At 35.1% G+C, this 13,886-nt stretch overlaps 2 protein-coding genes across 2 annotated transcripts; one reads left to right on the forward strand and one right to left on the reverse strand.

Annotated features, from left to right (window-relative positions):
- Positions 1-2,318: 2,318 nt before the first annotated feature.
- LOC125070041 lies at positions 2,319-3,335 on the forward strand. Its single transcript, XM_047679711.1, has 4 exons — positions 2,319-2,401; positions 2,686-2,852; positions 2,968-3,174; positions 3,261-3,335. The coding sequence occupies exons 1-4, from the start codon at positions 2,381-2,383 to the stop codon at positions 3,316-3,318; spliced, it is 453 nt and encodes a 150-aa protein (XP_047535667.1). The 5' UTR covers positions 2,319-2,380; the 3' UTR covers positions 3,319-3,335.
- A 3,506-nt stretch (positions 3,336-6,841) lies between these two features.
- On the reverse strand, positions 6,842-13,885 carry LOC125069770 (NADH-ubiquinone oxidoreductase 75 kDa subunit, mitochondrial). Its single transcript, XM_047679340.1, has 14 exons — positions 13,812-13,885; positions 13,334-13,501; positions 12,705-13,036; positions 12,129-12,270; positions 11,354-11,479; positions 11,185-11,280; positions 10,933-11,106; positions 10,581-10,746; positions 10,069-10,220; positions 9,780-9,986; positions 9,063-9,234; positions 8,497-8,659; positions 7,969-8,116; positions 6,842-7,601 (listed from the first exon to the last, which is right to left on the reverse strand). Exons 2-14 carry the CDS (start codon positions 13,496-13,498, stop codon positions 7,455-7,457), a joined length of 2,190 nt encoding a protein of 729 aa, XP_047535296.1. The 5' UTR covers positions 13,499-13,501; positions 13,812-13,885; the 3' UTR covers positions 6,842-7,454.
- Position 13,886: the final 1 nt, after the last annotated feature.

A 13,886-nucleotide genomic window follows, 5' to 3' on the forward strand; every position in this document is an offset into this window, starting at 1 on the left:
CGACCGTCTGAGGTCTGACGGCTAGCGTATAATCTTCCAATTTATAATTAAATATCCGGATTCGTCCAATGAAAAGTTTTTTGAATTTTTCTTCCAAAAAATTCTCCGTAGCAGATAAGAGCTTAAAAGTTAGCTGAAATCGATCAAGAAAAACTCATAATTATTTATGGCCAAAAATTACATAGCGAGTAAAGCTACTTTTTAACAAATGGATATTGGATAGGTATCAACATTATAAAATAATCTGGTAAATAATAATAAATAAATATAGTACAAACATTAGAATAATTATAACCTTTTTCCTACGATAAATAATCAAAAACTATTTTGTCAAAGTAATCTGCTCATTTCTTGTTAGTGTGGGTCAGCTACCTGGACGTCAAGTGTTTTGTGAAACATGTTGTCAAGTATGCATGCACTTTACTCTGAAGAGTCATTTCGTTCACTTTTTACTTCATAGATAACGAGACAGGGTAATCTCAAAGACCGAAAAGTTTATGTATAATAATAATGAATCGTTACTTATGCAATTCGTGCGTGTGTCATAGATATTCATATATTTCACGGACTTGAGTAACGGATGTGTATAAAAGCTGAAATCGTAGGCTTAATTAAAAAAATTAAAAGAGATCTACAAATCCTTAGAAAGCTTCAGGGTAGGAGTTGACTTAGTCGGAACGCTCGTCTCATTAGGCCACCAGATGTAAATGGTCATTACTATCCTTCAACTTTAGCACTGAAAGAAAGATTAACAACTCCTTACATCTTCAATGGTCCATTAACTATGGAAACATAGGACTTACTCACCCTTCAAATCAGAATTTTTTTTAGCATTAGCAGCCCGTAAATGTCCCACTGCTGGGATAAAGGCCTCCTCTCCTTTGAGGAGAAGGTTTGGAGCATATTCCACCACGCTGCTCCAATGCGGGTTGGTGGAATACACATGTGGCAGAATTTCGTTGAAATTAGACACATGCAGGTTTCCTCACGATGTTTTCCTTCACCGCCGAGCACGAGATGAATTATAAACACAAATTAAGCACATGAAATTTCAGTGGTGCCTGCCTGGGTTTGAACCCGAAATCATCGGTTAAGATGCACGCGTTCTAACCACTGGGCCATCTCGACTCTTCAAATCAGAATACAGCAATGTTTTTATTGCTGTATGGCGGTAGAAACGGGCTTGCATAGAGCCCTACAAGGCAAAAATAATTCCATAAAAAATAGAAGAAACAGTAACGTCAGAAAAATTCAAATTTAATTCAACTTATATCTTAACTAGAAACATATTGGGCTATTTATCTTACCTCCGAGCATTTCCAGCGGGTAGAAGTTATTTTTATGCAAAAATATACAGCAAATAACGCCGGGACGACAATGATGGATGAGCTTAGTCGTTTGAAATGAGGCGTGCTACTCGCCGTGCACCATTTCTTTTATCGCTATTTAATTAAAAACAACTAATATAACTTATTTTAAGCAGTAAAATATGAAATCTATACTAATATTATGCTTACTAAATGCAGAAAGTAGAACTTGAATGTCTGTATGTTTTGCTTTCACTGAACCATATTTGATGAAATTTGATACGAAGCAGGCTTTTGACCCCAAGGAAGGACATACCATTTTTTATACCGAACTCTTGACGACTAACCCCAAAACACGAGCAAATTCCGGACGACAACTACTTGATAAAATTTTAAAATAACAGTCTAAAATATAACGCACACCATGAACTAGTTCTAACTAGATGAAATTTTACACGGGACTTAAGGAATTGAGGAATTAAGGATCATAGATGAGATCGTCATTTCTGAAATAACAAATAATGGAATTTTATTTTCAAAACTGATGATGATGACTAAAAAGTTAAAATGGTTATAAAAGTTTGTATCGAAGTTCTACTTACCAGATAGTATCATTGATATCGAGATCTTTAGTTCAAGTCTAAAAAAATAAAAAAAACTTTCTAACCTAAATATTGTTAAAAAAATAAGCTAGACGACAAACAATTGACCTCACCAGACATCTGCCCGTGACCACGAACACTGCAAAGTGCTCGAAACGTCGGGATGTTAAAATAAAATAATTAATATACGCGATTAAATCCGTTAAAAAACTAGTTTTATTTCACCAGACATCGTTTTGAATAATGAAAGTATGACCGTATAGATTTCAATAATGTCATATTCACATATTATTATTATTTCTATTTTATTGTCCAAACATTGGTTTTTTAATTATGAGTCGATCACGTTATTTGATTATACATAGAACTGAATGGAATCGTCTGAAAAGATGTCAAAGTCCTGATAAAAGAGAATCGGAAAAGAATGATTACTTAAAGTCTTCTATAGAACAATCACAAAATTGGATTAAGATGTGGCCGGATACGGTACAGGTACGATACAGAAAGATATCATACAGTTGACAAGCATCAATCGCTCTACAGCTGTAAAAATATTCAATCCTGACTTCTTGCAGTATTGTGGTACTCACTCTTAGGCTACAAGTTTCACTCGTAACTGAAGTGGAACAGTTAAATCCTCTGACGATATTATTTAAAAAGTCGGTGATTGAAAAGTAATTGTTAATAAATATTATTTTCAACCAAATTATGATATTTATAAAATTAGCAATAATTTAGTTGATTGTAGTTTATGTTCATACTTTATTTGAATCCAGGGTTATGTCCACCAACTAGAAACTCAAAAAAATATAAAGCACGCTCAACAAATAGAGTCCGTAAAAAAGTTCGTCTCTAGAAAGAAACATGAAATCAAGATGGAATCTATTAAAAAAGCCAGAGACATGATATTTGAAGATAGTTGCTACGGTCGTCAGATTTTAAGGTTAAACCAAAGTTGTAATTTAATTAAAATAACACAGAGCCATGTCAAAAAAAGAAATACAAAAATCATAACTATTTACAATCATAAATACATCTAAATATTTCTCTGTTTTCAGTGCATTAGTGGAATCAAAAACTCTTGAAGAAAGAAAACAGCAAATACTATTCCAAAAATATATAAAACAAACTGCTGAACTCCAAAAACTTAATGAGTCACAGGCATCGTCTATACGAAGTGCCAGTGAAATGGAATCAATTGAAAAAAAAGGGGAACTCCTCAAAAAACAAAGAAATGAAGACGTAGCTCGATTTAATCAAGCGATGTAAGTAACTTCAATAAAATTATAAGCCGTAAAAAAAAATCTTATCTGCATTGCACCACTTTACATTTGATTTTAAAATACCATAGGGTTAAAAAGCAGCGAGATAAAATGGTCAAGGAAAAAGGAAATGAAAAAATTAAATGATTTTAGATGAATTCTTGGTAAACCAATTGTTACAGCAAGAATCAAAGAGTACGGTGAACTAATAAAATGTACTTAACTTTATTTACAATAAAATATAAAAATAAACTGATGTCCAATTATTCATTAATTACATTGAAACACAGGCTATATATTAAAAATGTTATTTTTGTCTACAAGAAACGACGGATAGAATAGCCAAATTTGACACTGATCTTTACTACCTACTTGTTGCAAAATAAAAAGGTTTAATAAATAAGATTTATTATTTAAATCCATCTTAAACGTTTAAAATTATATAGGTAAACTTAGAAAAGCGAAAAGTTAACGAATATGAATCCTATAGAAAACAAATTAAAAAACTTCAAACGACGAGAGGTGAAGAAGATGAATATAAAAGAGAAATATACAGAACACACTCAGTGTGTCCTTTTTCTCTATTTGTCAAAATAGAGAAAAAATATACTTAGTGAAGTAAAATTAAACTGGCATAAATGTCAAATTAAATCCTTGATTTATGTTTTAAAAACAAAGTAAATAGCGAGAATCCCTTTATACCATGAGCATGAAATAATCAAGATCAGTATACGTCTTAAATCAAAATATCTGATATTAATAATAAAGCAAAATGAATATTACATACCTTTATACCGAAACTACTTTATTATTATATTAAATATATCTCTACGTAGATTTATATATATTTTAAAATATTAATCTAAAGATTGACAAAACGGGCACCTACCATGGACAGCAATGAAAGGGCACAATTTTTATTACGATTTTTTTTTAAATGCATAATAATAAAAAATCTTTATTAATTCCTTGAGAGTGTTCACTGCCCAATTTTGGGCGACTAGAAAAGATCGTTGCTATCTATTCGAGAGAAATTGCTCTAAAAAACTGTAAAAAATTATATCAAAATTTACTAATATTACTTACTTCCTACTTACCATCCTTTGTATCATTTGTATCATCTTTGTATCAATCGTATGTATTCTAAACTTTTATTCGGACCATTAAATGGTTCGTGTTAGACTGACTGCACGCCTATAAAGGGAAAAAGTACTCTCTATAACTATACTTCTTCCTTTATATGCTCCCGTAATGACGACCAGTAACTTACGACAAGTATGAAAGAATCAATAGAAAAAGAGAAACGAAACAAAATACCAACTCAGGTTACATATGAAACCAGAAAAATTAGCTCATAAAAACCGGAGAAACAAGAACACCTATCAATGAATTAAGTCTCAAAAAGATTGGATTCTAAAGATACTAAAGACGGAAACTATACAAATATAAAGGACTAGAAATACTTAAAACGACTACAGATTAATGCCGAAAATTATGCCGACAGTATAAAAATAATAGAAGGGATAACTCAAAAAACGTAACAGATTTTGAACCAACAACTAAAATATTAAAGAAAGAATTGTTAAGTGTAATTAATACACATAAAAGAGACTCCTGGAATTGCTCAAATAACGAACGAATTACTAAAAGCTACCTTACTGATCATTGCCCCTGTATTTAATGAAATTATAGAGGCTGAAAATATTCCTACGGATTGGACAAAATAAGATTAATAAAAAAAACTATGCAAAACACTTAAATGGAAATCGTCAGGACATATAATAAGAGAGTAAAATGAGAAATGGACGAGAATAATATCAGAGTGGCACCCAGGGGTGGGAAAAGAAGTAAAGGTATACAAATGCAACATAGGGAAGACGAACAAGAGGTGCCCAGAATGGATAATAATTGCAAGAGATGGAGATTGGTAGAAGTCTTTGGAAAAACCGATTGTCAGTAATAAATGTAATTACCGATGTACTGTAAATTACATGTACTATATACTACTATTGTAAATTATATGTGCTGTAAATTAAATGAAAATGTGCGTTTGTAGAGAGCCGAGATGGCCCAGTGGTTAGAACGTGTGCATCTTAACCGATGATTTCGGGTTCAAACCCAGGCAGGCACCACTGAAATTTCATGTGCTTAATTTGTGTTTATAATTCATCTCGTGCTCGGCGGTGAAGGAAAACATCGTGAGGAAACCTGCATGTGTCTAATTTCAAAGAAATTCTGCCACATGTGTATTCCGCCAACCCGCATTGGAGCAGCGTGGTGGAATATGCTCCAAACCTTCTCCTCAAAGGGAGAGGAGGCCTTTATCCCAGCAGTGGGACATTTACGGGCTGCTAATAGTGCGTTTGTGATTCTATAATCAACAGAAAAAATATTCAAGTACAGTTTTATAGATAGTTCAATCCACAATGAAGCGCCCCACATTTTTTCCAATTGTAACGATGCACGTGAGCAATGTAAGCTACGAGAATATGTATACACATATTGCCGATATCAAATAACAAATTTCAAATAAATAATTCTATATTTTTTTATAATATTATTATTTTATTATGCTGATCAGGTCATAGTTTTCTTAACATGTTCTTTCAATATCATTGAAGTAATAGGGTACCAAATTTACGAAGGCAGTCAGATCCCTTCATCAACTATTAAAGAATTGAAGATTTTCAAACGGCTGAACAGATTCTCATGAAACATGGCTAAGAACACTCAGGATAAAATTATCTATGACACAAAAAAAATTCAATCCGTTTAGCAGTTGCGATACCACAGACAGATACAAAGAAATGTTAAACTTATATACCCTCTCTTTTTGCGTCGAGTGTCGAAAAGTATAGTCAACGATATTAAATGGCATTACCACTTTCGATGCATTACGATCTATTTGAATTTAAAAAATTATATCATGTACCGATACTGTTATATTTCATAAGGCAAAGGATTTACGAGGCCATATTTATTATTTTACTAGTAAATTAAAAATAAAAGTTTGAATTCGAAAATACAATTTTTCATAACTTTCCAGTGGTACCTACTTGGTTCACAGGTCACAGTTGATAATAATTTGATGTTCAGTACCCCACAATGATGTAATCTGTCGCTTATGCTAATCCCAACGTTGTTGGGAATATTTTTATTTTCATGTATTTGTTAATTTTTTATTTACAAAACTTATTTTTTCAGTTTTGACTATTTTATATTCTCATTATTTTGACAAGCCCTTTATTAAATAAAATTAATGAATTTTAAATCATTGAACACAAAATATACACACCTCCTCCCCTGATGATGTCCTCCTGCCCGATTTCGGCTACGGCGGCATTTTCAAGAGAGACTAGCCAACTGCCCATTTGTGGCCAAATACAAGAGCAATACTTGCACAAATTATATAAATATAAATTTATGCAAATACCTATTTTTAATAAGAAATTTATTCTCTACAATATTCTGACTCTTTACAATTTACGATTTTCTTTTGTTTTAAAATCTTCAAACATGGTATAAAAAGTATATAATTTTAATTTTACTATTTTTTTTATAATTTCGGGATTATAGGAATATAATGCGGCTAGACGAGAAGTCTCTTCCCATTCGTGATTACTGAAAACTGTAATAGCATTGATGTTTGTTAATAAATAAAAGTAATTTGTCGACAATCATTATACTACATTTATTTTATACTAGACGCATATTTACAAAACCTGTCCTTATATCCAAATGTTGCATTTTGTTTCCATTCCTTTGCTACTGTTTTGGTTACATAATATTTATTAATACATTTATAAGATGGAATAATTGAAAATTCGCTACTTGTACAATAAAAAACATAATAAATAGCTTCATATAACAACATTATAGTACAGTCGAACCATCTACAGAATTTAAGATAATTAGATATTTGAATAGGAATGTGCGGTCGACTGTACGAGGTGCATTTCTGAAGTATTTTCTTCGTAAAAATGATTGCAGAAAGGCAAAATTTATTAACTAAACTAAATCCATAAATACTTTTCTTAAAATTTAACATTCTACGGAAAGTAATTATGAATAAGATATTTCACTTATTATAAAACACGAATACTTTGAAACTCACGCGATATTACTTGAAGATTAAGTTAATAATGTTATACATTTATTTAATATAAAATATTATTCATGATTATTGATGTTCTAATTTCTTTGATGACACTTCGTATAGATGCGAGTTTTCATAAAATAGCTGGATTGAGGTGATCAAGAATTCGTGTATCGGTAGCTTTAGTTTAGTACGGTGATTGCTTCTGCTTGAGGACGGCTTGGACGCACTTGGCCATAGTGGGCGAGGCGCGGCTGATAGAGTCCGTCATAAAGTAGTCTTCTAATTTCTTGAGTTGCACGTCTAGCTTACCCGATACAGGCTTTTGGAGGCTCTGCAAGTTCACATTTATAATTTTAGTTATATATAGAATAAATGTTTAAACTTTTATAAGATATAAGGATGGTAACAAACTAAACTCAATAGTAAAAATGATTATCCATAAAACGATCAAATAAATAAAAATAATTATTTAAAAATACATACATTAAAAAATGTGCCATTGTGTTCGCGTCAAGTAACTTTGCTTATCTGAAGTAGACCGATATTCATTGAGCACTAATCAACATTACAACAAAAATACGCTTCCATCAATTCTTGACAGCTTGCCTTTAAACGATAACTAAGCAGCCTTTTCGAACACCTATTTCAGAGCAGCAAAATTACATAATAAGAGGATCAAAATGATAAAGCAGACAAACCTGTGACAGCGTCCGCGCCTGCGCGAAGTAGTTGTTGTCCTGCACCTCCCCGTACGCGACCAGCGCCGGGCTCACCTCGCTCAGGCGCGTGCGCACCTCGTCGATGTTGTCGTACGGCAGCCGCGACCCCACCACCTCCGACAGCGCGCTGCGGACACACCACACACGCACGCATCAGACAAAGTAACAATACTCATGTAGGCTCTTGCGAGCTATTTTGATTTATTATTTTTGCAAATTAACTAAACTGTATGTCGGAAGATTTTACCGAGAATCGGAAAGAATTTCAGTAATTACTTATGAACAATTAAATGTCAAACAATAAATTGGCTTGCGGGAGTAGTGAATTTAGTTTTTAAGGTTAATCTTTACATTTCGCATTTTTTTTATTTAACACTCAATTGAGACAGTTCACGTGCCGTAGATTACAAACTCATTTAAAATACGTATAATACTGTCAAATACGATAAAATTTCTCATAAACCATTGTGATCGTGTAAATAAGTAGAAATATTTTTAGATGCGTACCGAATGATCTTCCAGTCCTCGCGCGCCTTCCCGGGCGGCGTGACGGCGGGCCACGTCTGCTGCGCGCGGCCCTCCGCGTTGACGTACGTGGCGCGCTTCTCCGTGTAGGCGGCGCCCGGCAGCACCACGTCCGCGATGGCCGCGCCCGCGTCGCCGTGGTGACCTGCGCCCGACCCGACAAGTGAGAGTGCAACCTTCCCGCATCTCGGAGAGCGTCATTAAAACGTCGATTTAGCGTGACAGACATAAATATCGATCGTATGGTATTATTTAAGTGTGTATAACATTAAACAGCAGTATTTAGAAGTATAAAAAGAATTGAATAAAAATAATAGTTTTGCATGTGCATGACAATTAAAAGTGTTTAAAGAGAATTCAAATCCACTCACCTGAAAGTGAGTTAAGTACGCGTACACTTCCAAATTTTGCGTATTTTAACACGTCACGCAAGCGAATGTTTTATTTTATTATAAAGCAACGGTCGGCAAATAAAGGTCCCAAAGGAGCCGAGTGAAGTTCATCCGTCAGGCACCAGAAACAACTCAGTAACGTTCGAGGCCGAGTACCTTGGTAGATGACGATGCAGTCCTTGGGCAGCGCCTCGCGGGTGACGAGGCCGGCGTCGGCGCCCAGCAGGTACACGACGCGCGCGGCCGCCAGCTGCGCGCCCGCGCCCGCGCGGTAGCCCAGGTCCAGCGCCGCCACCTGCGACGCCGTGCGCTGCAGCACGTTCAGCACCTGCCGCCCACGCGTCACGTCGTTAGCTCCTGTACGCCACGCCTCGCGCGCGAATTTACTTACATAACATATATAATGACGACTGGTTCCTGCTAGAAAGCCTACTATTCCCAACTATTGTAGCAATCTTTAATTTCGTCATTTAACAAAGCAAGACTCCGGCTTTATGGAGCGGAAGAGAAGTATGGAAATGCAATCCCCACTTGAAAAACTACGGAATAATCTCCCTCTTTTCACATAGTCCCAGAACAGGCCAGTTTTCGATCAGGCCAAAACACCGTGGAATGTACCGAAAATTTTCGGCAGATTTTAAAGAGTATAACGTCGAGACTAGTCAAACCAACTGAACTTCGCTCAGGTCACTATGGGGGCAATATCTGCTTAGAATTATAGGATGAGAAATGAGAACAGGAGTCCGGTTTCTCTTCCTGGGACAAGATTAGCAGTCTGAAATGGCACTGGGCTGGTAACGTATGTCGAACGACAGGTGACCGTTGAAGTAGACGACTCCTAGAGTGGAGATCACGGATCACGAAGTGGCATACCTTCCATTCTTTGTCCACGAGTTTGTCCTGCAGACGCAACGCCAACTCCTGGGTGTAAGCCAATAGAGCTGCTCCTTCAGGGGTCTTGAGCTGATCGGCTCCCAGGATGACTACGGGCCGCTTGGCGTTCTCCAGCCTCTTCATAACTTCATGCGATGACGTACCGGAAGCGAGATCTTTGACGACGGAAGCTGAGTCGCCTACATGCTGTTGATTTTATTACGGAAACAAATATTTAAGCTAATGTTATTATTAAAATTTCTACATTAATTTTTAAAACAATACTCACCATATACTCGTAGGTTAAATCGACTTGTGGTCCAATGAGCGCTATGTCAGTTTCCTTGTGCACGAACGCTTTACGAATGCGTGCATTTAGCAGCGGAGCCTCGAAACGTACATTCGTGCCGATCAACAGCACGAAGTCGGCGTCTTCCACGTCTAGAACGAAATATTATATCGTATAGGAATATTACTGGCTGGCTGGCTTGGAAAAACATATTAAAACTGTGCATACATTTGTAAAAATAATCAACAATCGAAATAATATTGGTCGTCTGGGTAAGTACAACCGATTCATTACTAATTTTACGGCAAAACATTATGTTGCTGTATCCAGTATCAAGAACGAGTAAGCGAGTCTAAGAGCCATAAGGGTCGACAATAAATGGTGGCAACAGCTTAACTTGCTTCTAGCAGTCTATAACACTTTTATTTTTAACAATACAGAGGCTATTTTTTTTAAATGCTCGTGAATATCTTCGATAAGAATCCTATAAATGAGCAATAAAGTAGACTCACTGGCTATTTTGGTGTTGAGCAAATATGAAGAACGCAAATCTGTGCCGGCGCCCTCCAGGGGGAAGTACTGCTCCGTGCACACATTCTCCGAGCCGAGACGGTTGAACAGATCTTTTAGGGCAATAAGAGATTCCGCATCCGCTAGCTCACCAGCAACAGCCACTAGCTGCATTTCAAAAGACAAGATATTTTTATATAACAATACCAATCACTACTTCGCGAGGAACAATGTACTACTTCAATAGTAAAATCTTGTAAAACATATGTGTTACGGTAAGTACAGTATTAAAAAAATATATATAATAAGTTCATATAATACAAGGAGACTGAGACGATCAGGTCTGCATTGTACCTTATCAGGCGGACAATCCCGCAGAGCCCTGGCCGCGGCCACAACGGCGTCCTCCCACTCCACCGGCGTGAGATTACCACGACTGTCCGCCAGCATTGGCGTCACCAGTCGCTGCCGCTTCAGACCGTCGCATGCGAACCTCGACTTGTCCGATAACCACTCCTCGTTGATTTCCTGCCAAAACAAATAATAGTTAAAACTATTTGTGTGTGAGTTGTTCTTTCCAAATATAATTACATGTATTATTCATACCTCGTTTGTTCTGGGTAGAATACGCAGCACTTCATTCGTTCGCGTTGCGACAACAATATTGCTACCCAAAGGATCCAAAACATCTACAGAGTCGATCTAGAAATAAAATTCATTGTTATTTTACCAAAATCTTTTTTCAACATTTGTATACAATTTATAATCAACTTACCCTCCTGGTCTCCCAGGGTCGAGCGGCAAAACTATAAGGTTTAGAGGTGAGTGCACCGACGGGGCAAAGATCGATAATATTTCCCGATAACTCAGACAAAAACATTTTCTCAACATATGTTCCAACCTGAAAAAAGGATAAATAAATACAATTCACACCATTAGAAAAAAATAGTATATTCCTTACTGAATAGACTAGATAATTAACGAACAGCTAAGATGGCCCAGTGTGGTACTGGTTATAACATAACACAACATACTCATCTAAACCAATGAATACATGCTTAAAATCCAGCAACAATGAGTGTAAGTAAGCAGTTATTTTATATTATAAGAGAAATTGAAATTTATTCTCATAATCAGAGGTAAACATGTATGTGCTGGATGAAATTAGGCATATTTTTTCATATACCTACACTAGACTAACACACTGGAGTAGTCGACAAGCCTTCCTTGATAGGAGAATAAATCTTTGTTAGCACAGTAGGACATTTACAAAGTGTAACTGTTACCGTTAGATTCAAAACATAAAAAGCATTAATTAATAGACAAATAATTAAGACAAAGTATTGATATCACCACACAATTTTTAATATGACATACTTTGTAAGATTGTTTTTGGTGTACAAGAAAGTAATTATCATAACATGATTTCAAGAGATTAACAATAATCTTGTTTTTCACTGTATCTATTGCTTTCGTCGTACTAACCCTTAGGACTGAACTTGAGACTACACCATTGAATATATACTATTAAACTAAGCTTTAAGTTTTACCTGCATATCAGTTCCTCTGCCTGTTGTTCCAAAATCATCAACACCAGCAACCTCTGACGCAAAGCGTATGCACCTTGTGCAATGAATGCAACGTGTCATAATGGTCTTTATCAATGGACCAACATCTTTGTCTTCCACAGCCCTAAAATAATAATTATCTACTATAAATTTACATTTAAGCTTTTGAAATCAATATGAACTTGCTATCTCATACTTTAGCACATAATTCTCCAAGTCAAGATAAAAATCAAAATATTCTTCATTCAAGAATTAAACTTATCTAAAGCTATAATGGTTTGAAAAGTAGATTCTACTGAGTAGAACCAGCAAGAAAATCAGTAGTTACTCTTTTCCAACATTTAAATTACAATGTCAATAAAGTACAATAAAAATTAAATATATTGTGCCTTAAAATCAATATTTACAAAATCCATGCTTTTTTTATCATTAATATAATCTTGTATTGGGTATTATGACTTATAGTCATATAATATAATTTTTTAATGTAAGGTTGTGAATATCTATTTAAGTATAGATCATTTTTTTTTAGTTTAGATTCTTTTAAATGACACTAACCTTTTTCCCGAAAAGTGAATGTCAGTAAATCTGCTTTTATCAGAACCAAATGCCATAGACTGGTCTTGCAAATCGCACTCTCCACCCTGGTCACAAATTGGACAATCCAAGGGGTGGTTCACCAGTAAAAACTCCATCACACCCTCTCGGGCTTTCCTAGTCAGGTCAGAGTCAGTTTTAACCCTCATTCCCTTCATCACAGGCATAGCACAAGCTGCAGCAGGCTTGGGAGATTTCTCCACTTCTACCAAGCACATCCGACAGTTACCAGCCACTGCTAATCTCTCATGGTAACAAAATCGAGGAATTTCCACACCTACTTGTGCCGCTGCCTATAATAAGTAGTTTATTAATGACATAAGTAATATATATATAGACCATTGCTTAACTAATAGTTTGCTAAAATAAATTTTAATATATTACTGAAGAATTAATTATTTTGACTATAATAAATATGTATGTATATATATATATATATATATATATATATATATATATATATATATATATATATCTATAAATGTACAGCTATACATACAACACTAGACAATTAATAGACTTATTACATTAATTTGTAATTACATTTAAGTATATAAAAATATCTTATTAAATGGACTTGCTCAATTTACCTGCAAGATAGTTGTGCCAGGTGGTACATACACAGGTTTGTCATCAATAAAAACCTCGATTTTGTCAGGCTGCGCTTGAACTTGATCGGCAAATTTGCGAACCCCTAATGGTGCGACTCGGCTGGGAGATAGCGCAAGCGCCCGGGACAGCGGCTGGCGCAGCATTTTCTGCAGCAACCACAAAACGTAACAAACAGGCTCTAACACATATATATTCAACTTATTATTACAATTTAAGCGAAACTATACGATAAGGTAATATCACTGCTTGATGGTAAATGTATTTATGCCGGTAACAGGGTGAAAATAATAATATATGAAAGTAAACCCTCTTGTTATTGTTACATAAGTAGGGTTGTCTAACCTAATTAAGTATATAACACATTGATAGATACAAAAAAATAATCACGAAAGAATAAATTAAATGTACAATGCTTTTCAACTACTAACATATAATAAGATTTAACAAAAAACGTACTTAAAATGAGTATTCCTGAATCTGAAAAATTTAATGACAAGACAGACCGAAAGCTGTCAATTTGCCATGTTAAAT

The sequence above is a fragment of the Vanessa atalanta genome, chromosome 16, assembly GCF_905147765.1.
Source record: "Vanessa atalanta chromosome 16, ilVanAtal1.2, whole genome shotgun sequence".
In the NCBI taxonomy this organism is placed as follows: domain Eukaryota; kingdom Metazoa; phylum Arthropoda; class Insecta; order Lepidoptera; family Nymphalidae; genus Vanessa; species Vanessa atalanta.

Bases quoted from the DNA above. Each gene is read 5' to 3' on its own strand.
- LOC125070041 (XM_047679711.1), top strand. From the start codon at position 2,381: ATGTGGCCGGATACGGTACAG. The intron at 2,853-2,967 runs GTTAAACCAAAG...CTCTGTTTTCAG, and splicing joins TACGGTCGTCAGATTTTAAG to TGCATTAGTGGAATCAAAAA. The intron at 3,175-3,260 runs GTAAGTAACTTC...AAAATACCATAG, and splicing joins GCTCGATTTAATCAAGCGAT to GGTTAAAAAGCAGCGAGATA.
- LOC125069770 (XM_047679340.1), bottom strand. From the start codon at position 13,498: ATGCTGCGCCAGCCGCTGTCCCGGGCGCTTGCGCTATCTCCCAGCCGA. The intron at 11,281-11,353 runs GTAAGTTGATTA...TTTTATTTCTAG, and splicing joins GACCCTGGGAGACCAGGAGG to ATCGACTCTGTAGATGTTTT. The intron at 10,221-10,580 runs GTGAGTCTACTT...ATTTCGTTCTAG, and splicing joins GCTCAACACCAAAATAGCCA to ACGTGGAAGACGCCGACTTC.